The sequence below is a fragment of the Scyliorhinus torazame genome, chromosome 14 (genome assembly GCF_047496885.1).
Source record: "Scyliorhinus torazame isolate Kashiwa2021f chromosome 14, sScyTor2.1, whole genome shotgun sequence".
Taxonomy (NCBI): Eukaryota; Metazoa; Chordata; class Chondrichthyes; order Carcharhiniformes; family Scyliorhinidae; genus Scyliorhinus; species Scyliorhinus torazame.
In genome coordinates, this window is record NC_092720.1 from 78,079,247 (window position 1) to 78,105,169 (window position 25,923).

General features: G+C 40.8%; 1 protein-coding gene across 11 annotated transcripts in view; it reads right to left on the reverse strand.

Moving 5' to 3' along the window:
- Positions 1-25,923, reverse strand: part of nlgn1 (neuroligin 1) — an 890,004-nt gene that overhangs the window by 634,296 nt on the left and 229,785 nt on the right. For 8 of the 11 annotated variants that reach the window (XM_072474388.1, XM_072474386.1, XM_072474385.1 and 5 more), the window contains 2 exons: positions 4,059-4,118; positions 1,492-1,641 (listed from right to left, as the gene is read on the reverse strand). In XM_072474388.1, coding sequence (XP_072330489.1) covers positions 1,492-1,641; positions 4,059-4,118 — 210 coding nt within the window. The remainder of the gene's footprint in view (positions 1-1,491; positions 1,642-4,058; positions 4,119-25,923) is intronic. The other 3 variants (XM_072474390.1, XM_072474389.1, XM_072474387.1) reach the window with 1 other exon arrangement.

The window sequence follows — 25,923 nt, forward strand, 5'->3', positions numbered from 1 at the left end:
CATAAATTTATGACTCACAGTGGCGCAGGCCCTTGCAAAAACGAAAATGGAGTCTGTTTGAAGTTGGCACCAATTTCAAATGGCCCTGCTGAGGTTGGGTTTCCAATCGGTGAGAGTCACAGCATGCTTCTTCTACCCCAAAGGCAAAAATGGGACCTGCTGGAAATGAAGGTGGCACCCACATTCGGGTTCTGCCCATAATCTTTTAAGTGGTCTCCGAAGACAGCCTTATTCTGCAAAACTCAACATTTCTGGTTCTATACAAATTAAGCCTATATACACACATGTGCGTGTGTGTATATATACACATACACTTGCACATATATTTTATACATTTACATATTGTTATATATTTACATATATATGTACTGCTTCCTTCGTATAATATATTACTGATGGAAGTATCTATTTGATTCCATAAAATGTCTGATTATTTTACATTAACACTGCTACAAGAGATATTATACTGCTACTGGAGATATTACAGTTTAAAGCAAAGGGTGTAAAACTGTTTCTTTGTCATAAGGAGACAGCAAAGTTAAAGACTTGAGAATGTTCATTTTGCTGTTAATATCAAACAAAGAAATCATCTCTATGCTCATCCTTTACCTGCTGCTATTGTTTTCACGTCATTTTTTAACACCAGTTTTGTTCTGAATGGTACAAAGATGTTAGAATTGCTAGATAACAAATCCAGGCATTTAACTGTACACCACATACCGCTGCATATTATACTACTGAGAAACGGTTTGCAATCTGTGACAAAGGTTTGTTCTCAAGTCAGAGCAATCAAATTTCTATCCACACGAAATTACTTGTTCAAATTATGATCAGATCTGTACAACCAAATTTGTTGCAGTTCCAGTACAAATACAAATTACGGCTACTGTTATAATAAACCACAGGTCCATTACTTAATTGCTGACCTTTGTAGGCTGGAAATATCAAGAGTTCAGATATTGTAAGTTTCACATATATAACATGTTCAAATCCCAAGCTCAAAACAGTAGTCCCTTTGCGCTACGGAGTTGCCTATTTATTACTACTCAGAGTTTGATAGGTGAGGCAGAGCCAACTCTGGCAATTTTAAAACTTAAACGTTCAGTCAACTTGTCTCCAATAGGAACCAACAACTTTACTTTGGAGGACTGTTACAACCTTCAGAAAAAACCTCAACCCACCCAACTAGTGTGGATTGAAACCTAGATTTTTAGAGAAAAGAGTAAGGTATTTGAGTGCATTACACTGCTCAGTAACTACGGCTGTCACTTCATCGATGTGAATTATTAACTTTACTGTTGTGACATCAAAGTTGATCTTACTGAAAATCCAGGCATTATGACCACAAGTCTCACATTTCATCATGTCGATAATATATTTTAGATATAGTTTAAATACAGAAATCATATGCTCAACAGAGAATAGAAATGCCATTTACCAAAGAATTTGAACAAATGATGGACCTGAATTACAAAAGAAGCATGGTCTTACCTAAAACACCAAGCCGGTAGTTGACAGTGATGACTATAACATTGCCGTAACTTGCCAGCACACTTCCATCAAGTATATTTCCTGTGCCTTCCATGTATGATCCACCATGGATGAAGACCATAACAGGTTTGGGTCCACTATCTCGAATATCTGAAAAATAACAGTGCAGTTGAAAAGGTCTGGAGCCAGCAATGATGGCAATGCTGTTTGTTAACAATAAATTTGAGTTATCGGATTTTTTTTAAATGATGCATTAAGTTTCTCAAGCAAACGTTTGTAGTTAATTGCTTCATTGCAATAATCTGTTCAATTTGTTTTTGAGCAGTGGAATACAGTAGATTTTCGGCGCTGGCGAAATGATTCAAAATGCCCCTAGTGAGCATGCAGTCCAATCAGGCTATAGTCTTCACCAAAATAACTCTATTAAAAAATATTTTTTATTTGTTTATTTTATTTTCAGCAATAATGCTCCAACCAAATTAGATGACAATCTACTAAAATAATGCTTGTAATTAAGGCAAGGTAAAGTCGCCATAGTCCCAGATGACCATAGGCTGCTTTCCCCTTCGAGGGGGAGAGCAGACTGGTGGTGATTTAATCAGAGCATCACCACACCTCAGGTGAGGGGAAAGGTTGAGAAGGCAGGGCCTTCATGAATAACCTCAGCCAGTACAGGAATTGAACCCACGCTGCTGGCCTTAGAACATAGAACATACAGTGCAGAAGGAGGCCATTCGGCCCATCACGAACCAGCTGTCTAGCCAAGTGAGCTAGGCCAGCCTCCACGATTGGTGTAAACCAGTTGGATGGTTCCCAGTGCAGGGAAATTGCCCAAAGTTAAGTTTACACTTCTGGGAAATTGCCATGCAAACTTACATGGGAACTTCCAACAGGTATTCCCCAGCACATCTTTGGGGTGTGTCCCCTCCCAATATAACACTGGGGAACTTATGACCTATTCATTTTGTACATTTTTGTGGTCTGATTTATTCTGGATTGTGGAAAGCTAATTGGTGTTGTGTGTGAAAGGGTTTGATTTCTCTGTAAATGCAACCATTTCTCTACCTAGATTGCAGAGCTTTTGTCATCAGCATCAGGAACAGTTGCACTTGCAACCACAGTGTGGGTCAAGTGCACATGCGCTACTGTTTATAACTCACTTCCAGCTGGTGAAAGAAGTTAAAGTGATAGAGAAAAGGGAAAATCAAGAACAGACTTGGTACAACAGAGAAGATTATTCAGATAAGAAATAAACCATTATATTGTCCACATTGCAACAGTTATGAAGGAATCAGGAAAGAGTAGTGTCTTCAAGCTGGATGGCAAAGGAAGGTTTATACTCCTACATGGTATCTCCTTTGAATAGCCATTCACGTACGAGTCCCGATAGTGGAAATATTTTTTCACCACATGGACCATCACAACTGAAATCTAATATTAGGTTTATTATAGTAAAACCTAGTGTGATCTATATAGTGTTCCTGATCTTCATGTATATGTGTCTTGTAAGGGCACAATGCTAGAAGCCAGAACTACAATTACATTGGAATTTACATATCTGAAAGCTATTGCAAAGACAGACTGCAACATTTATTATGTTAACACCATGGCACAAAATCTAAAAACTTCTTAGTGTTATGTATGTAGTACATGTAACATTCCAAATACACATTCCAATCTTTCCAGCAAATGGACAGCATGGTAGCACAGTGGTTAGCACAGTTACTTCACAGCCCCAGGTTCGATTCCTGGCTTGGGTCACTACCTGTGCGGAGTCTGCACGTTCTCCGTGTCTGTGTGGGTTTCCTCCGCGTGCTCCGGTTTCCTCCCACAGTCCAAAGATGTGCAGATTAGGTGGATTAGTCATGCTAAATTGCCCTTAGTGTCCAAAAAGGTTAGGTGAGGTTACTGGGTTACAGGGATAGGTTGGAAGTGTGGGCTTAAATGGGGTGCTCTTTCCGAGGGCCGGTGCAGACTCGATGGGCCGAATGGCCTCTTCATGCACTGTAAATTCTATGATTCTACGATATGCAAAAAACATTTGCTTGAGAAGCATTTAAATTTGAAACTATTAGGCCTTTGTGAAGACGAGTGTGGCACAGATATGTTGATCGATATGCGACAGTGACATAATTTAAGGAATGACCAAATGCACCTGGTTTGCTATGTGGTATCTGCAAAATGCAAATAAATAATTTGAAGGCATGCATTGACATTAATGGAAAGATAATTTCTCTTCAATATATTAGGTCATATTATTTCTGAACTGATACCATGTTTAAAACACCTGCAATTATGTCAACATAAACATGAGCTTAAAAAAGACTTTTGACAAGGCTTTGTAGAGGCATTATTTTTCTAACTTGCTACAGTCAAGTACTGAGGAATAATTTTAAAGCATTCAAGTAAAAAATGATAAAATATCAATAATAAACAATAAGACGAAAAGGCTGAAAACTAAGTGCTAAAAATATGCACTTCAAAAATGCATTAAAAATGTACTTCAGGAGGGACAAAAAATTTAGACAGTCATTGTCATGCATATTGGTTTGGCGGCAAAAAAATACCTTCATCTTCTGCGCCATCATTATCACCTAAATCATCAGCCTGTTTCTTTGCAAGGGGACCTAGGATTAAAAATGAAGAAAATGGAGGAAAAAAGAGAATTCAAGAACATACATGACTTCAGAAAATCTAGAAAATATTGTTTCAAAACATTTCTTGAAAAATTGAAATGTAAAATGCATTTGTTTAAAAAAAAAGGCAACAGCACAAAGTATCTAAAAATGCATAAAAAGATGAAAATCCTAAAACACATTTTATATTTAAGAACAACATAAGCTTTTCAATCATGTTGTGTAGGAAGAATTATGCACCAATTATAAAAAGTAACACCGTCAGTATACCCATCATTTCAAAAGAGAAAAAAAAAACTTTAAACTCTTTTGTTAATAATTCGACTGATCAACCCATTACACAGGTTGCAATATTCAAAAGTGTCAAATCTCTTTTACATTGGAAAACATTTCCAGAGATCTCATTCTGAAATAATGGATTTTGCTCTTGAATAGCTTTTGAATGCAGATCAGAGTACAAAAAAAAAATGCAAAAATTGCTGTTCCAAAGATTTTAAAAATGTGGGACATAATGCAAATAAGGGTTTTTTAAGTCATTAACTTGAATGAATTCTGCTTTTGGTCGGCAATTATCATAAATGAACTTGGGCAGGAGTCTTTTCCAAAGTCATTATCCCCATTTGACATATCTTAACACCATAAACTTACACTGCAACAATTCTGATTTAACTAGGAGTGAAATGATTGAAAAGTTTTATCTACAGTAAAGTACAAGGAGGCAATATATTAGAATAGACCTGGCATGAATAAAATGTCAACCAAAATTCGTAAAACAAAATAATTTATATATCTTCGAGAGGTATACAAGTACCAGCTTTATAAAAGAGATAACAATATATATAATACCTATTTATAGAGTGTACGAGTTGAAGCTGTTATTCTGAATTTTAAATCATGATGGCTCAAACCAAAATATTATTAATGTCATCCCTTTACATCAAATGTATTTTTAGATTATGCGGAGTGGAAAGCTGAAACTGATGATGAAAAATAATTTATTACTGTAGAAGTGCACACGTATTGCAATATTTAGAGATACAAGAAAAACATTTTGTAAACTTTTAGTAGCCAGAACAGGATACAGTACTAGACATCACTAACAAGCATTTCAGTGTCATGCAAACTCTAATGGGAACAATCACCATGTTCCCAGAATTATAGTACAGTAGTACCAATCATACACAAATCCTTCTAATAACAAAGAACTTTACTGCTCATGCTGGGAAGTGTCAATGGTTTCTGCATGCATTGAAAAGTAGCACAATTAGGGGTAATGAACATGGATGATAAGATCATTCATATCTTAAAGACTCGGGCTGTGAATTTTGTATTTTCTTCTTAACAAAGCCTTTCACAGATGTTTAATTTTTTTGTAATTATAGAATCTGAACTTTGACCCTTGCATGGTACCCATAAGAAAAGTGCCTCCTTTTTGTCAAAACAGTTTACAATCAATTAATTTGAGCACCTGCGAACGCTTAAAAGAATGCATCAAGTTCAAGATCCTGAATAAAGATCGTCACTTTTTGAAGTGCCATGTGCAGTGGCTCAATTGTTTGTTTTACCTAAAAACAAGATTTTCTGCCAAAAGATCATTTGGATACTTTTCACAATACAAAGTTAAAGCAATCAATATTCTTCATTCAACAAATCAAAAGAACATTTCTTGCTGCTAATGTTAATGAGATCAATGATGAAAAATGCCAAAAGCTATGGAGGTGGGGGGGGGGGGGGGGGGGGGGGGGGAAGAGAAAGAGTCACATTGTCGTCAGAAAATGCTTCAAACATTACAACACAAGTATGCAACACAAGTGACTAGCCCATCATTTTTCCCCAAAGACCTTTTCGGAGCATCATCTTCAAACCATTAGGGCCTTCCTCGCACTGGCTTGAATTTAAAATCACAGTTGACTTGCTGAAGGAATACATGTACAATTGAAAGCTCAATTTATTGATCATGCAAAATGCTTTCTTTTTTGTATAAGTATTTAAGGTACCAAAATTTTGAGTACTGTGCATAGAACAATTTCAGCTCAACTTACTCTGCAGTCATAATTAAGATGCATCTATGATGGGCACACAATACTGCCAGTCCATATCAGGGCAGGTGTCACATTTATTACCCTATGTGTTATGTAACTACGAATAATTATCAACAACTCAGCAACATATCTGGCATGCAATGGCTCAGGTCTTCCAGTCAGAGAGGAAGCGCTCAACACTGACTGCAAATTATCTGCCCAATTACCATCTTACACTGGAGCTTTTGCAGCTTCTGATGCCAGCTCCTTTCTATTCATGATGAACTGAAGACTTTAATGTCTATCTTTTGATCATTTGACAAAACAAACATTGCACAATCTCCCCTCACTGCCCCCCCCCCCCCCCCCGACAATGACCAAATCCCACCACAATGCTCAAATTGCTCCCTCACTCCCGACTGCGTTCACCCAACTTCCTGACAATATTCACACCCTCCCTCAACTCCAACAATGTTGACCCCCACCCCCTCACCTCTTGTCAATGCTTCTTCCTCGCCCCCTTTACCCCCCTTCTAACATTGGGCAGTCAGGAGCCAGTGATTCCAGAAGGAGGGTGCGGAAGGGGAAGGACACTGTCTGAGGAGCTGGGGGTGAGCCAGGAGGGTGGTGAACACTGTTACACCAGCTACGAAACCCTCCAATTAAATTTTTGTAAAAACCAGGGTAAGTATTGGGCAACAGCCCAAGTCCCCATGGTTCTGGCCTACTGTTCCGGCTGTCGGAGGAATCGTGGAGCAGTCTCGGCAGCATTTAACCCGGAAATTTAAACTTCCCACATAAGTACATTGATGTATACATTAGGATTTCTTCAGGATTCCAAGGTGCATCAACAAAGGAAGTTGAACTAAAGGCCTCTCCCTGTACCTATTAGGGCCATTAATATATCTGTTGCACAGACTCCACAACATTTTCCCATTCTTGTTCAAGAGAGTTTTGGACAGAATTACTGAGACTGCTCCTGAACTCAGCCCAAAGTTCAACAACATTTAAAGTGATGGGGGAAAAAGCACCCATTTCTATTACCCAAGTGAAAACACTACCATTCACATTCTTGGACTTCTCACTGTGATATATCAGTATTTATAGGATACAGTTATTGAGGCCAGCACTTATTCCCATCCCCAATTCTCCTCCCGATACCCTGGTGAGCCATCTTGAACTGCTGCAGTTCAAATGGTTAGATATACTGAAGTGCTGTTCAAGAGGGAGTTGCAGAGTTTTGACCCAATGGCAATGTATTTCTTTTTTTCAATTTTCCCAATTAAGGAGCAATTTAGCATGGCCAATCTACCCATCTCCCCTGCACATCTTTGGGTTGTGGGGGTGAGACACCCGCAGACACGAGGAGAATGTGCAAACTTCAAACGAACAGTGACCCAGGGCCAGAATTTAACCTGGGTCCTCAGTACCGTGAGGCAGCAGTGCTAACTACTGCACCACCGTGCCACCCCGGCAATGTATTTCTAAGCGGAAGTGATATGTGAATTATAGAATTCCTACAGAGCAGGTGGTGGTAATTCGGCCCATCAAGTCTGCGCCAGCCCTCTGAAAGAGCACCATACCTAGGCCCACTCCCCCACCCTGTGCCCATAACCCCACCTAATGTACACATCCTTGGACAAATTAAGGGCCAAATAGCATGACCAATCCACCTATCCTGCACATCTTTGGGCTGTGGGAGGAGACCGGAGCACCGGCGGAAACCCATGAACACACAATGAGAAATTGCAAACTCCACACAGTTACCCAACGCCGGAATTGAACCCAGATGTCTGGTGCTGAGGCAGAAGTGTTAACCACTGTGCCATCGTGCTGCCCAAGTGGCTTTGCAAGTGGTGGCGTTTACATATACATTCTGCCGGCTAGGTGAGTTACTGCAGTATATACCACGTAGATTGCACTCACTACTGCTACTGTGTGCCTCAGGTGAAGAATTTGATTGAATCGGACTCCTCTACTCTCTCAGGCAATGAATTCCACATCATAGCAACTCGCTGCAGAAAACATTTTTCATGTTGCTTCTTTTATTAATCATTTTAAATTAACATCCTCTGGAGCTCTATCCTTCCACTAACAGGAACAGTGTCTCCCTATCAACTCTGTTGAGGGCCCTGAAGACTTTGAATACCTCTATCAAATCTTCGCTTAGTCTTCTCTTCTCCAAGGTGAGCAGCGCCAGCTTCTCCAAACTATCCACAGAGCTGAAATTGTTCATTAGAATTATCCTTGTAAATCTTTTCTGCCCCTCTCCAATGCTTTCATTTCCTGCCTAATAAGTGCCCAGAATGAACACAATATGTCAGTTCAGGCCAAATTAGTATGCAGGGTCATCATAACCTACTTGGGCAGCACAGTAGCACAGTGGATAGCACTGTTGCTTCACAGCTCCAGGGTCCCAGGTTCACTTTCCAGCTTCGGTCACTGTCTGAATAGAGTCGGCATGTTCTTCCCCTTTCTGCGTGGGTTTCCTCCGGGTGCTCCGGCTTCCTCCACAAGTCCTGAAAGATGTGCTGTTAGGTGAACTGGATATTCTGAATTCTCCCTGGGGTACCCGAACAAGCGCCGGAATGAGGCGACTAGGGGCTTTTCACAGTAACTTCATTGCAGTGTTAATGTATGCCTACATGTGACAATAAAGATTATTAAATTATTACTGTTATACTGTGTACACCAATTTTAAAGCCCAGGATTCCATATACTTTAATTGTTTTTTCAACCCACCCAGTCACCTTAAATTATTTGTGCACAAGATCCCTCTGTTTCCCCTTTTGAACTGTACCGTTATTGCGCATTGCTTCTTCTTTCTACCAAAATTAATCTCTTCTCCCAAAATTAATCTCTCTGCCATGTGTCCAACCATTCCACCAGCCCATCTATGTCCTTCTCAAGTCTAATATTATCCTCCTCACAGTTCACAATAATTCCAGATTTCTTGAGTCATATAGGTCTACAGCACAGAATAGGCCTTTCACCCCATCGTGTCTGTGTCGGTCAAAAACAACCACCTAACTATTCTAATCCCATTTTCTAGAACAGCCCATAAGTGCACAGCTAAATATTTCTTAAATGTTATGAAGGTCTCTACTTCTACCACCATCTCAGGCAGTGAGTTCCTGACTCCACCACCCTTTGGGTGAAAACGTTTTTCCTCACCTCCCCTATCGATGTCCCCTGGTCATTGATTCATCCACCAAGGGAACAAGTTTCTTCCTGTTTACTCTATCTATGCCCCTCATAATTTTATACATCTGAATCACATGCCACCTTTGTCTCCTCTGCTCCAAGGAAAACAATGCTAGCTGACCTAATCTCTCGAAAACGCTCCAACCCAAGCAATATCCTGGTAAATCTCTTCTGCACCCTTTCCAGCACCATCGTATCCCTCCTATAATATGGATTCCAGAATTGCACACAATAATCTAGCTGTGGCCTAAATAATGTTTCATACAGTTCTAGCATAACCTCCCTGCTCTTAAGCTTTATGCCTTGGCTAATAAAGGCAAGTATACTATATGTCTTTTTAACCACTGCATCCACCTGTCCTGCTACTTAAGGGACCAGTGTCCATGCACTTAAAGGACCCACTGATCCTTGGTGTTTCCCAGGGTCCTGCCATTTATCATGTATTCCCTTGCCTTGTTTGTGCACCCAAATGCATCACCTCATACTTATCCAGATTGAATTCCATTGCCCACTGATCAGTTTGCCTATATCCTCCTGTAATCTAAGGCTGTAATCTAGTCTAAGACTCTGTACCACCTCACCAATTTTCGTATCATCCGTGAGCCTACTGATCAATCTGCCTATATTCAAATCTAAATTATTCATAGAAACCACAAACAGCAAGGGCCCAATACTGATGCCTGCAGGACCCCACTGGGCACAGGTTCCCAGTTAGAGAAACACTCCCTCAACCATCACCCTCTGCTTCTTGCCACTCAGCCAATTTTTGGTCCAAGTTGCCAAATTTCCTTGGATCTGTTGGGCTCTTACCTTCGCTATCAGTGTCCCCTGTGGGCCCTTATCAAAAGCCTTGTTGAAGTCCCAAGTTGACTATGTCAAATGCATTGCCCTCATGTACACACCTGATCACCTCTTGAAAAATTCAATCCATTTTGTCAGACATGACCTCCCCTTAACAAAACTATGCAGCCTGCTCTTAATTAATCCCTGCCTCTCCAAATGCAAATTAATTCCGTCTCTCAGAATTACTTCCAATAGTTTAGGTCAGTCCACCACTTAGGTTAGACCAACTGGCCAGTACTTCCCTGCTTGAATAATGGTGCCACATTGGCTATCCTAAAGCCAACCGGCACCTCTCCTGCTGTCAGAGAGGAATGGAAAATTATTGCCAGCGCCCCTGCTATTTCCTTCCTTGCCTCACTCAACAGCCTGGGTATATGTCATCTGGCCCAGGAGATTTATCTGCTTTTATTCGTGCCAAACCATTCAGAAGGTCTTCTCTGCCTATGTCAATTTCTTTAATTTTATCACAGTCCTTCTCCCTGATCGCTTAACCCACATCACTGCTCTCACTAGTGAACACTGACACAAAGTATTCATTTAGAATCCTATCTACAGCATCTGTTTCCACACACAAATTACTACAGTGGTCCTTAATGGGCGCTACTCTTCCTCCAGTTATCTTTTTAACATTAAAACGTGTAAAACATAGGATTTTCCTTTATATTGCCGGTTAGCATTGTTTCATGTCCCCTTTTGGCTCTCCTAATTTCCTTTTAAAGTTTCCTCTTGCACATTGTATATTCGTCTAACACTCGAATTTTAAGCCCTCGATATCTGCCATAAGCATCCCTTTTTCTCTTTATCCAATGCTGTACATCCATCAATATCCAGGGTTCACTGGATTTGTTGGTTTTATTCTTTTTCTTTACAGGAACATGTTGGCCCTGTATTCTATCCATTTCCTTCCTGAATGTGTCCCACTGCTCAGTCACAGATTTACCTTGAATGCGTCCCACTGCTCCATCACAGATTTACCTTAAAGTGGCTGCTCTCAGTCCACTCTGGCCAAAAGTTATATGATTCTAGAATTTCTACAGTGCAGGAGGCCATTTGGCCCAATCAAATCTGCACTGGCCCTCTGAAAGAGCACACTACCTACACCCCACCCAATCCCCATAACCCCACCCAACGTTGGGACTAATCTGCAATTTTAGCATGGCCAATACACATATCCTGCACATCTTTGGACTATGGGAGGAAATTGGAGCAGCCAGAGGGAACCCACACAGACACAGGGATGATGTGCAAACTCCACACAGACAGTCACCCAAGGGCTGGAATTGAACCCGGGCCCCTGGTTCTGTGAGACAGCAGTGCTAACAGCTGTGCAACCGTGTCGCTAATTGTCTTCTTAAAATCAGCTTTCCCCGATTTCAGGCTCATCCTTGTCTGCAACAATCTTGAATCTAATGGAGTTATGATCGCTGTCTGCAAAATGCTCCCCCACTGATACTTCAACCACTTGCTTGTCTTTGTTACATAAAATTAAAGCCAGGACCGCCCTCACTCTTCTACGTACTGGCTTGAAAAGCTCTCCTGGGCGCATTTTAAGAACTCAATTTCTTCTTAATCTTTTACACTATGACTACCCGTTACCTGGCATTGTCATCTGCAAATTTTGAAATTGTGCCCTGTACCAAAGTCTCGATATTAGCATACATCAATAAAAGCGAAGATCCAGGCACCAATTCTTGGAGAACCTGAAACATTCCTCCAATTAGAAACCAGGTTAAAGTCCAACAGGTTTGTTTCAAATCACTAGCTTTCGGAGCGCAGCTCCTTCCTCATTTACCGGAAGGAAGGAGCAGTGCTCTGAAAGCTAGTGATTCAAAACAAACCTGTTGGATTTTAACCTGCCGTTGTAAGACTTCTTACTGTGCACACCCCAGTCCAACGCCGGCATCTCCACATCATCCGATTAGAAAAACAGCCATTCACCACTTTCCTGTTACTCTCTTGTTTTCTGTTACACAACCAATTTTATAACCATAATGTTACAGTCCTGTTTTTTCCATGGACTCTAACATTGTTGAAAACCCGTTATGTGGCACTTCATCAAATGCTTTTGGACCTCTATGTACACATTACACCAACCCTCTGTTGTTTCATTAAAACGTCAAGCAAATTAAACACAATTTTCCCTTAAATCCACAATGCTTTTTCTGAATTAATCTATATTTGTCGAAGTGACTTTAATTTTGTCCTGAATTATTATTTCTATTATCTTTTGAAGATGTTCGAGAGCAGACTGATGGAATGGTAATTGACTGGATTGGATTTGTTCTGCTTTTTGTAAACTGAACATGCCTTGGTGATATTTCACTTTATTCATCACGAATTCCCCTCAAAAAAATAGTCATGTGCCACCTTCTTAAGCCACAGCATGTCATGTGGGGTATGTAAGAATGCAGCATTCTTAGGTTGGGAGAGCCAGGATTTTGAGATGGTGAAAGTGAAGGAACAAAGTTATATTTTGAAGTCAAGATTTGTTTAGGATGCGAAGGGGAATTTACAGGCTGCATTTCCATGAGCTTGGTTCTTTTGGTGGTAGAGATAATGGGTTTGAAAGGTAATGGCAAAAGAGCCTTGGCGAGTTGAAGTGCACCTTTTACATGGTACACAATGCAGCCATGGTGTGCCAGTGATGGAGGGAATGAATGTTTTAGGTGATGAATTGTGTGTCAATCAAATAGTTTGCTTTGTCCTGGATCATTAAGCTTTTTGAATGTGGTTCAAGTTGCACTCATCAAGGTGACTGGGGAGTATTCCTTCACAGTTGTACATAATATGTATTTGATCCATATATAGGTGTGTGTGTGGGGGGGGGGGGTGCAAGTGCCCTCCCTGTTTCCCTTATTTCCCATTTATTTTATTTTGCCATTATAATTTTTGATCCATAGATCTTTAATGGACTTATGCCAAGTCAAGCAGAGGAAGTGAGGAACTCAAAAGTTACAAAATAGTACACTGTGCTAGCTTTTGAACAGCAGAATTCAATTTTTTTGAGAGTGACTCGGTTCAATTGGTTGGCTGGTTGCCAATGATTGAGACAAAAGTCCACATCCTACCAGGCAACAGGCGATGGGTGATTGGGTCCGACCCAAGTGGAATGGTTATCAGAGCACCAAGGAAAAGACAGTCGGGTCCTGGACTCAGAAAAGAAGCTGTGCGTCTCTCTCTAAAGCTGTATAGCTGCATATTTTGAACCTGCAAAGAACCTGGATGAATCTACAATGAAAACCATAACAGACTGAATGCAGAAATCTCGAACTGAAAGCCTAGACTGAAGGAAGGTATGCTAGAAGACAACCATTGGAAACAAAGACAATTATCCTCTTACTTTCATTCTTATACACACAAGGCGGACAGGGAGGGGAAAAGAGGGGTGTAAAATAGAGAAAGGGGGCGAGTTAAAGAGGGAGGGTTAGGATTCAATGATAGTTAAGCAGTTGAAAAAAATGCCAAAAACACTTGGCGTGGGCCACGGCCACTATCAGCCGAATTAGTTAAAATCCAGCAAATGGGAAAAGTGAAAATGAGCAAAAATAAAAATAACTTTTCCAATGCTGAAATGAGGAGGTTGGAGTTAGTGAGGGAGAGAAAAAAAGCAAAAAGAGAGTTCCAATTTAAGGCACTGGAAATTAAAAGGGACCTGCCAGGGGCTAGAGGGGAGCTTAATCCTGGAACGGAACCCAGTGGCAAATACAGGCCTTCCCAAAATTTGAAGAAAGGAAGTAGAAACCTTTACCCAAAATAGCAACCCAAATGGAGTGGCCAAAAGAAAAGTGGACATTACCTATGCAAAGTAAATTGGCGAGGCGGGCACAGGGAGATTATGCTTCGGTGTCAGAGTGGGTGTCTCAGAATTATGACAAGATAAAAAAGGTTATTTTGGGTCCCTATGAATTGGTTCTCGAGGTATTTAGGCAAAAGGTTTGGAATTTAAGGAGACAGTGAAGACATACTTATGCCGAATTTGAAAAGGTTAAGCAAAATAATTTATTTTTTTAATTTAGAGTACCCAATTCATTTTCCAATTAAGGGGCAATTTAGCGTGGCCAATCTACCTTGCCTGCGCATCTTTTGGGTTGTGGAGGTTGAAACCAAGGCAAACACGGGGAGAATGTGCAAACTCCACACGGACAGTGACCAGAGCCGGGATCGAACCTGGGACCTTGGCGGCGTGAGGCAGCAGGGCTATCCCACTGCGTCACCGTACTGCCTAGCAAAATAATTTTAATAGATGGGTACAAGGATTGGGAGTTCAAGCTGCCTATGAGGCCCTGAGAGGGGTCATTTTCTTAGGAGACTTTAAGAATTCGCTACCTTCTCTGATAAAAACCCATGTTAAAGACCAACGGGTGAAGACCGCTAGACAAGCAGCAATAATGGCTGACAGTTATGAGTTGACCCATAAACTTAAATCTTTGTTCCATTAGCCCCATAATTTTGAAACGGATAGGAAATGGGAGAGTGAAAGGAAGGCATGTAGCCAAGGTAAAGAAGTGATAACTGGAAATGCTCAGAGATCCTCTCCTCTGACCAGGAAGGAAGGTACTGAAGGTGAAGGTGAGATTCGAAGGCCTCTGGGATCTTTGGAATGATAGACAATGATGTCTGGGTTACAGTATAAGTATAGTAAGGTATAGTATAGAACAAGTATAGTCGAGATGGTGTTACCATTGTAATAAAATGGGACATGTTCGTTCAGCATGCTGGAAGTTGAGAGGAAAGCCCATGGGATTTGTTGGAACTCATAAGGAGGATTCTGAAAAGGGAATAAAAGTGGAAAAAAGTACACGCAGAATGTGGTTTTAACTGGACTTAGGAGACCTGAGGTAAGCACTGCTGTGGGAGCAGGTGTGATAAAGGAGGTAGATGAGAGATATGCAGGGTTTTGTCTAAAGGGAAGAGCATCTCATTTTTATCAACTGCTATCGCCAAACTCATAGCTCTTTTAAGGGACACAGGTGCTTTGCAAACTCTTGCTAAAGAGGGATTTGGTTTTCCCTCCAGAGAGTTCAATGAAAGCTAAGGTATTCGTGAATGGGATAAGTGCAGATTATATCCTGGTTCCATTGCATAAAGGACAATTGGAGTGTGATTTATTGTCAGGTCCAGTAGCTGTTGGAGTGGTTAAGAAATTTCAAGTGTATGGGGAATGATTTGGCAGGAGTTGTAGCTTCACCCATGATTACAGGCTGAGGGAAGATAAGGAGACACAACAGTTACACAAATAAATTTCCAGATATTTTTCCATTGCGTGTAGTGAGCAGGGCAATGGCGAAACGAAGTTCACCATCAGAGATTAAATTCACACAGTACTCAGATGATAGAGTACCCAAAACTATCCTTGAGAATAAGGTTAATTCCAAATGAAATGTTTGGTAGGACTTCATTAATTGATGCCCTGGAAGTGGATCCAAAGATACATAGATTAGCACAGTCAGTTCTCACAGAAGTTGCGGCTGAGGGGGTTCCAGAGTACTATTACATTAAAAGTACAGTTCTGATGAGGAAGTGGAGACAACCTTATGAACCTGCGGATGAGGAATGGATGGTTGTTCAGCAGACGGTGGTACCACCCAAATATTCTCGGGAAGTACTGCAGATAGCACATGAGATACCAATGGTAAGACATCTGGAAATTCAGGCATCAGTCATGAGGGGAAGCAGTGTCGTTGTGGTATTGTCAATGGACTAGTGATCCAGAAACCCAGGGTAATGCCCTGGGGACCTGGGTTTGAATCCTACTAGGGCAGATGTTGGAATTTGAATTTGATAAAAAAATCTGGAATTAAAAGTCTAATACGACCATGAAACCATTGTCGATTGTTGTAAAAACCCATCATATGGTTCACTCATGTCCTTTAGAGAAGGAAATCTGTCACCCTTACCTGGTCTGGCCTACATGTGACTCCAGACAGCACTGCGTTTGACCCTTAAATGCCCTTTGGCTGGGCCAGCATTTACTGGCCACCCCTGCGACACCTACATCCCATAAACAACAAAAAAAAATACATTTTTCCTGGCCAGTACTGCACAAGGATGCTGTGCAATTCTGTAGAACCTGTCACAGTTATCACGTAATAGGTTAACCATATCATGTGATTAAACCGAGACATTTAATAGCCATACCAGTGTTTGAAGAATTATTTAGTCGGGTATTAGTAAATTACGTAGGACTGTTGCCTAAAACGAAGACAGTGCATCAGTACCTCCTCATGGTTATGGATATGACTGCTCAATTTCAGAAGCCAAATCTTTGAGAATAATTACAGCTAAGATAGTGGAAAAATTAACTCTGTTTTTCCACACATTATGGCACTTAAAAGTACATTTTCACTTCTAACTTCATGCCTAAAATTTGAGGACCTAATTTGTGGTTTAGGTTGCAAACAATTAAAATCAACTGCTTATTATCCACAATCTCAGGGCGTTTTGGAGAGCTATCACCACACTCAAAACCACGATTAGGGCCGATTGTCATTAATATCCAAGAGATTGGGACAAAGGATCAGATCTTTTACTATTTGTCACCAGCGATTCTCCAAACAAATCTACTGGGTTTAGCCCATTTGAATAAGTAGATGGCCATGAGATACAGGGTCCATTAAAATGGATTTAAAAAATAATCCTATTGCCTATTGGGGTTGGGGAGCATTTCAAATATTTTTGGGCAGATTATGTCAATGGACACAATCTCACTGGTTCGGGTGAGGGGGGGAAGTAGGAGGGGGAGCTAGGACCTTTTTTGGGTGAGGTTGTGGTGAGGCTCTTCATAGGGTGAACTCCACTTCCCCCTTCGCATGCTCAACCTGATTCAGTTTACGGTGGTACATAGGGCTCACCTAACTAAAGCTAGGATGAATGAAATGAAAATCGCTGGTCACAAGTAGGCTTCAATGAAGTTACTGTGAAAAGCCCCTAGTCGCCACATTCCGGCACCTGTTCGGGGAGGCTGGTACGGGAATTGAACCGTGCTGCTGGCCTGCCTTGGTCTGCTTTAAAAGCCAGCGATTTAGCCCAGTGAGCTAAGAGCTAAACCAGCCCAGTGGGTTCTTCACGGGAGTGGAGGACAAGTGTGAGGGGTACTTCCGTGGGCCCCCTAACCACACCCACATGTTTTGGTTGTGTCCAACGATGGTAAGATTTTGGGTCTCCCTCTTTAGGACATGTCAGCAATTTGTAACACTGATATGAAGCCTCGCCCGTTGGTGGTCATTTCCGGGTGCCGTCTCGCCAGGGCTGCAGACCGGGGTGAAGATTAGTGTTTCTGCCTTTGCCCCGTTGATAGCCTGAAGGCAAGTTCTGCTGGGATGGAGATTTTCTGCTCCACCCAGTGCCTCAACTTGGTATGGGGACCTCATGGAATTTTTATATCTGGAAAAGTCAAGTACAATGTCAGGGAGTCAGTGGATGGGTTCTACCTGAGGTGGTAGCCATTTATTTCCGATATTAACAAGGTTAATCACCATCAGGTGTTAAGGAGGGCAGGAAGAGGGTAGTTATTATTGTTGGAGGTGGGTTATTTTGGTCTTTCTTTGGATGGAATGTATATATTCGGTTAGGTGCTTTTTTCTTTTTTGACTCGTTTTATACGATATTGTATTATTTGATCATCGTTTTCTGGGCTGTTTGATGTTAATGTCACGTTTGTTATAAATGAAACATTTTCAATAAAGTTATATATTTTTTAAATTAGTGAAAGAGAAGTTTCTAAAACCAAAGGACAAATCCTCAATGTGTGATTACGTCCATGTTTCTGGAAAGACTCACAGGAACTTGTCAGGTATCCGGGAGCATTTAAAAGGTTTCTGGAGCAAAACTGTGGGTAGACAAACATGCTAGGGTTCAGTACCTTCCAGGCTGGAGATAAGGTATTAGTATTGTTGCCGTTGCAGGGTGAATCTCTGAAACACAATTCAGTGACCTTTTAAGGTGATTAGGGGAGTGAGTAAGGAGACTTACTCAATCAATACTCCAGACCTTAGGAAGAAGGCCTGCTTGTGCCATATAAATATGTTAAAGGAATACTATTGTAGGAGTGTAAAGGGACAAGGGTGTGAGGTTGTACAAGCAGTGGAAGAAGACAGTGATGGGAAGAGTGAGATAGGAGAAGAGGTAGATTGTACAGAAAATGATCCCCCAATAGTACAACTAACAAATACAGACATCTTAGGACAATTAGAGGCTCAGTTTGCCAATTTAGAAGAACAATGGAAAGATCCAATAAAGCTACTGAGATTTGTAGGGAAATACCAGGGTGCACTAAATTAACTAATCATGATGAAGGCATAGGAAACTCCAATCAAATAAAGCAACACCCTTTATCAGCTGAAGCCAGAGAGGCTGGCTCAGTTAGAGGTGGAAATGCAGTGAAGGCTGGATATGTTGCGGAAATAAGCTAAAATGCTGTGGTCCACAGAACGCCAAAGTAAGAGTTTGGGAGACTGAGAGCCATGTTAGTGGGTGAACAGGAGCTGACTGCCCTGGATATTTACCAGACCATTTAAAATGGCCACAGATGCCAGTGACCTGGGGGTAGAAGCAGTGCTACTACAAGACACTGATGCAGGAATAGAGAGGTTTATCCGATATATTTTTTTAAAAACTAATTCCATGGCAAATAAAGTATTCCACCATTGAAAAGAAAGCTTAGCATTGCTACTAACCCTTCAGGCTTTTGAAGAACATGTATGGCATAACAAAAAAAATAATTAATTCATAGAGACTATAAATCGCTTGCGCTTATAAATAAGTTTAAAATCCAGAATGCAGGATTCTTCTATTGTACGTCGTTATTACAATTCATTGTTAAAATTGTACACATCCCCGGAAAGGATAATGTGATAGAGGATGCTTTGTCACGGGTTTAAGGGCTGGCTAGTTACTAATGTAGAGGCTGGGAAGAACACTTCTATAATGAGGATGAATGAATGGTGTGTTTGTGATTTATGTCTTGCATACCTCATAATAAAACATCCTTGCCTGACGTTTCATTTCCTTTAGTGAGGGAGGTACGCAAGGGCCCTTTCGGTTGATTCCCTTATTTCCCAATTTTTCTATTTTGCCTTCATCATTTTTGATCCATGGATGTTTAATAGACATACGTTGAGCAGAGGAAGTGAGGAACTCAAATGTTACAGAAGAGAACACGGTGCTAGCTTTCAAACAGCAGGATCAAACCTTTTGGCACCAGAGAGGTCAGAGGGACTCTGCTCAAATGATTGGCTGGTGGCCAATGAATTAGCCAAAAGGCTATATCCTGCCCGGCAACAGGTGGTGATAGGGTCCTACCCAAGTGGGATGGTTTTCAGAGAACCAAGGAAAGGACAGTCGGGTCCTGGATGTGCAGGGAAGCTGCGAATCTCTCTCGTTTCTCCAGAAAAGCTGTATGTTTGCTGCATTTCTGAACCTGCAGAAAATCTGAATGAATCTATAGTGAAAACCATTCCGGACTGAAAGCAGAAACCTCAAAAGCCCAGGCTGAAGGAAGGTGTGCTGGAAGACAACAATCTAAAACAAAGACTCTTATCCTTTTACATTCATTATTAGTGTTGCACTGTTCTTTTCCCTCTGTGCTAGTTTGTCGGTCTTGTGTGTGTATATATATATTATATATATATATTTTGTTATGGGCAAGGGTATAAAAAACTCCAATATCATGGAGTTCACCTGACCTACAACCGTTTGTTGAATTTGGCTAGGATGAGCAAAGAGCCTGTCTTTCAGGTGTTATTCAACAGTTCTTAGGCGCTTTTAATCAAAAAAACAAGCTTTATTAACATTTGTGTAAACACACAGTCAGAATTTTATCAACTGCCAACATAAAGACCCACACAATTCTGTATAACCCTTAATGAATTCCCCTTAACTGTTCCAATTCAATAACAACATCCAAGTAAAACCAGAAGCCCATTTTCAAAGGTGTGGCCCAGCACATAGCATTCTTACTGGTATAAGACTGTTAGTCATACTCTATTCCCCTTTTCAAACAGCAGGTTTTAATTCTTCCAGAAAGCAATTATCTCTTTAAGTTATCAAGCAGTCTGGAAACAGCTTTTAAAATGAAGATAGAGAGACACTTCTTTCACCCTGTGCAGTTCAAAACCAGTCCAAACACAAAGCGAAAGTAAAACTCAGAGCGACAGCCCAGCTCCACCCACCGAATGACACCACTGAAGTCATGTGATAAGACAAAACCATTTCTTAAAGGGACACTCTCATGACAAGATATATATGGCAAGTTAAAGGAGGGGTAGTTAAAGGAGGGAAAGGAATTATGTAATAGTTAACCAGTTGTATTTTCTACATATTTAATTATAGTTATTAATGGAAATTAATTGTTTCAAATCTACAAACCTGGTGACTGTTAGTTATTGGGCTGCCAAGGACCAAAGGCTTAGACTATTTTTCTGAGAATTATTTGTTAATTTCAATTGTATTGCGACTCTGGGTCAAGTGGGGCTAGTACTGACCGCACATTAGCCCAGGGTCATAACACCCGGGGTTCACTTCTGTGCCAATAAAATAGGGACAGACTGCAACAGCAGTTGGTGGATTAAGAGAGATTTGTAATGCATATCTCTGTAAATAAATATGTATAGTAGTGTAAATGTTGGCTGCAAATGTTTCACCACCTGACCTTCTGTAATATAAGAGTGCAACGTGCATGGTGGAAAGGCTTTAGAATGGTGGAAAGGCTTTAGAAAGTCAGAAGGTAAAATATTCACCACATAATCTGACCTGCTGTTGTAAGGAAATATTTATGTGGATAGTCCAGTTAAATTACATAGAACATACAGTGCAGAAGGAGGCCATTCGGCCCATCAAGTCTGCACCGACCAACTTAAGCCCTTACTTCCACCCTTTCCCCGTAACTCAATAACCCCTCCTAACCTTTTTTGGTCACTAAGGGCAATTTATCATGGCCAATCCACCTAATCTGCACGTCTTTGGACTGTGGTTAGACACCTACTATAATACACTTTTGACTATTAAATCTCTACCATACAAAATTGGAACCTCGAGGCATTCCTGGGATGAAAACAGGAAACAAAATGCCAGCACACTAAGGATGTTCTTCTGAAACTGGATGAAGTGGCGGGTGGGGGTATTGTCACCAAACTCAGACATACTAATATAAAGTCAAACGGCTGACTGTCACTGTTTCACAATGATATTTTGCATCTGTGCATAACTGAAAGGAGGGTATTCTTCAGGAAGCTATTAAATTTATTGACAAGAAACTATCTGAATAATGCAAATGAACTGACAACATGCAGATATGCTTGCATGAATTAAATGGATGATTTCAAGAAACTGCAAATTAATTTTACGGTGGATAAATGTGGAGTAGTCCATACTTCACTATTAAATATGAAACATATGAATAGCCATTAACAAAATTGAAAAAAGATAGATGAATCAAGTGTGATAATTCACTATTCATGAAAACAACCACGTACATCAATTAAAAATTTATACATGTCACCTGTCTAATGAAAACAAGTCGAGTTCACTACGGTCTTCGTAATTTCACATTTTAATTCCATGAAGTTCTGAACTATCCAAATCCTTTGAAAGGTGGAACACCCAAAACGTCTCACAATTGTTCAATTTACACTCCTCATTGGTTTAAGGTTCAAAAAACTTAGTTTGACTTATGGCCATGATTAATAAGTTCAGTCATCAGATGGTTTTCTCTCTTCTGTACTTTCAAGCATTAAGGTGTTAATGTTAACAATGCAGAGAGACAAAACCAGTTTTACAACACACCATGTGATTATGCATTATATCCATCTCGTCACGTTTTGGTTTTATTATTACTGCAGATATTTGCAAAGTTGGTAAAGAACAGAAATGGACCATTATGAATGCAATAAATTCAAGTAACTGGGGGAACTCAAAACAAACCAAACCCGTATTTTGTGAACTAAAGCTGTTCTTTTCCAGTGTGCCGAGTTCCTTGATGTATTTCTACTCATAATGGGAACATTTCCCGTTCCCATCCAAAGTAGTTTTGTGAGTTTAACATAATAGAAACAAAAAATGCTGGAAATACTCAACCGATCTGTCAGCATCTGTTGAGGGAACACCAGGGTTAATGTTTCAGTATTGTTAGATTTGGAGGTAGGTGAGCACTTTGTTGATTGTGACCACAATTCGATTACATTTACTTTAGTGATGGAAAGGGATAGGTATATACCGCAGGGCAAGAGGTATATCTGGGGGAAAGGCAATTATGATGCGATGAGGCAAGACTTAGGATGCATTGGATGGAGAGGAAAACTGCAGGGGATGGGCACAATGGAAATGTGGAGCTTGTTCAAGGAACAGCAACTGCATGTCCTTGATAAGTATGTACCTGTCAGGCAAGGAAGAAGTGGTCGAGCGAGGGAACCGTGGTTTGCAAAAGCAGCCGAAACACTTGTCAAGAGGAAGAAGGAGGCTGATGTAAAGATGAGACATGAAGGTTCAGTTAGGGCGTACGAGAGTAACAAGTTAGCTAGGAAGGACCCAAAGAGAGAGCTAAGAAGAGCCAGGAGGGGACATGAGAAGTCTTTGGCAGGTAGGATCAAGGATAACCCTAAAGCTTTCTATAGATATGTCAGGAATAAAAGAATGACTAGGGTAAGAGTAGGGCCAGTCAAGGACAGCAGTGGGAAGTTGTGCGTGGAATCCGAGGCGATAGGAGAGGTGCTAAATGAATATTTTTCATCAGTATTCACACAGGAAAAAGACAATGTTGTCGAGGAGAATACTGAGATTTAGGCTACTAGACTAGAAGGGCTTGAGGTTCATAAGGAGGAGGTGTTAGCAATTCTGGAAAGTGTGAAAATAGATAAGTCCCCTGGACCGGATGGGATTTATCCTAGGATTCTCTGGGAAGCTAGGGAGGATATTGCTGAGCCTTTGGCTTTGATCTTTAAGTCATCTTTGCCTACAGGAATAGTGCCAGAAGACTGGAGGATAGCAAATGTTGTCCCCTTGTTCAAGAAGGGGAGTAGAGACAACGCCGGTAACTATAGACCAGTGAGCCTTACTTCTGTTGTGGGCAAGGTCTTGGAAAGGTTTATAAATGTAGGATGCATAATCATCTGGAAAGGAATAATTTGATTAGAGATAGTCAACACGGTTTTGTGAAGTGTAGGTCGCACCTCACAAACCTTATTGAGTACTTTGAGAAGGTGACCAAACAGGTGGATGAGGGTAAAGCAGTTGATGTGGTGTATATGGATTTCAGTAAAGCATTTGATAAGGTTCCCCACGGTAGGCTATTGCAGAAAATACGGAGGCATGGGATTCAGGGTGATTTAGCAGTTTGGATCAGAAATTGGCTAGCTGGAAGAAGACAAAGGGTGGTGGTTGATGGGAAATGTTCAGACTGGAGTCCAGTTACTAGTGGTGTACCACAAGGATCTGTTTCGGGCCACTGCTGTTTGTTGTTTTTATAAATGACCTGGGCGAGGGCATAGAAGGATGGGTGAGTAAATTTGCAGATGACACTAAAGTAGGTGGAGTTGTGGACAGTGCGGAAGGATGTTACAAGTTACAGAGGGGCATAGATAAGCTGCAGCGCTGGGCTGAGAGGTGGCAAATGGAGTTTAATGCAGAAAAGTGTGAGGTGATTCATTTTGGAAGGAATAACAGGAAGACAGAGTACTGGGCTAATGGTAAGATTCTTGGTAGTGTGGATGAGCAGAGAGATCTCAGTGTCCACGGTGTCCATGTACATAGATCCCTAAAAGTTGCCACCCAGGTGAGAGGGCCTTGTTAAGAAGGCGTACGGTGTGTTAGCTTTTATTGGTAGAGGGATTGAGTTTCGGAGCCATGATGTCATGGTGCAGCTGTACTAAACTCTGGTGTGGCCGCATTTGGAGTATTGCGTGCAATTCTGGTCGCCGCATTATAGGAAGGATGTGGATGCATTGGAAAGGGTGCAGAGGAGATTTACCACAATGTTGCCTGGTATGGAGGGAAGATCTTATGAGGGAAGGCTGAGGTATTTGAGGCTGTTTTCGTTAGAGAGAAGAAGGTTAAGAGGTAACTTAATTGAGGCATACAAGATGATCAGAGGATTGGATAGGGTGGACAGTGAGAGCCGTTTTCCTCGGATGGTTATGTCTAGCACGAGGGGACATAGCTTTAAATTGAGGGGAGATAGATATAGACAGATGTCAGAGGTAGGTTCTTTACTCAGAGAGTAGTAAGGGCGTGGAATGTCCTGTCTACAACAGTAGTGGACTCGCCAACACTAAGGGCATTCAAGTGGTCATTGGATAGACATATGGCCAACAAGGAAATAGTGTAGATATGCTTTAGAGTGGTTTCACAGGTCGGCGCAACATCGAGGGCTGAAGGGCCTGTACTGCGCTGTAATGTTCTATGTTCTACGTACACCTGTGACTTCAATATTTTGAACAAAACAATTGAATTAATTCCCAGAATAAAGTACAATTCACAGAACAGGTGCTGATGCAGATATTGTATAAAACTAAAGTTAGAATTATGTATTAATTATATATTCTATTGAGTAGAGTGACCATCTTTTCCCCACAACAATGACAAGTTTACTGATGAAAATATCGACTTTCTAAGACCAAGAACTTCAACTTTGGAACATTTAACTTGCCATCAGGAAATTGGAATTTTAATCCAAATTTCAATGAAATTCATATCTAGAGAGTTGTTAGAGCAGGTACAAAGTATTGCTAGAAGCTTTAGATAAAGGAAGAGGAGAGAGAATTTTGGCAAGGACAGGATCTTCTCCTCTACCATCTTTGCTAAGTAGGTCTCCCAGTAGGGTGATCAATCATTGTCAGTGTCTTCAAAGATAACCATGGGCTAAACTGTTTAATTGTCCCACTGAGAAAGATAGGATTTTAAAATTTTTCAGAGGAATGAAATATGGAAGAAATGTTTGCAAATAACATTTTGGTTTGTTCACCTTTTGTAAAAATCATCGGTAAAACAATTCTGTTTGTGATTGGAGTAAATACATGGCAGCAATTAATGTGTTAACAATAAAAACTGCATTTACATTGTAAGATGACTACATGAATTTTAAATAATATGTGGCACAAAACAGAAGGAAAATATTTCTCTTGGATTACCAAGTCAACCTTTTAAGACCCAATTTAGTCACAACTGCTTTGACAATCATTCTTCTTTTGAAGGATTTTTAGATGTGTTCATTGTCTTTTTCATGAAATATGAAAGTCGCAAAATTTAAGATACCACAGTGATTTTAACTGGTAGTTTGCTATGAACAATTAACAATGTTCCATTTAATCAAATAATCAAAAGCTGACTAAAAGGAACAAAGAGGAGTAGGCAATTCAGCCCCTCGAGCCTGATCTGCCATTCAATACAATTATGGCTGAACTCCTCGCGGCCTCAACTCCACAACCTTTCAAACCATTATTAATTCAAAATCTATCTCCTTCTTAATGTCCAGCATCCACTGCACTCTGGGGTGGTGAAGTCCACAGGTTCACGACTCTTTGACAGAAGTAATTTCTCCTCATCTGTTTTAAATCTGCTACCCCTTATCTTAAAACTATGACCTCTCATTCCAGACTGCCCCACAAGAGGAAGCATCCGCTCTCCGTTGACTTTGTCAATACCCTATCATCTTATATATCTCAATTAGATCTCCTCATATTCTTCAAAACGTGAGAGTGTATCGGCCTTCCCTGCCCAATGTCTCTTCAGAAGGCAAA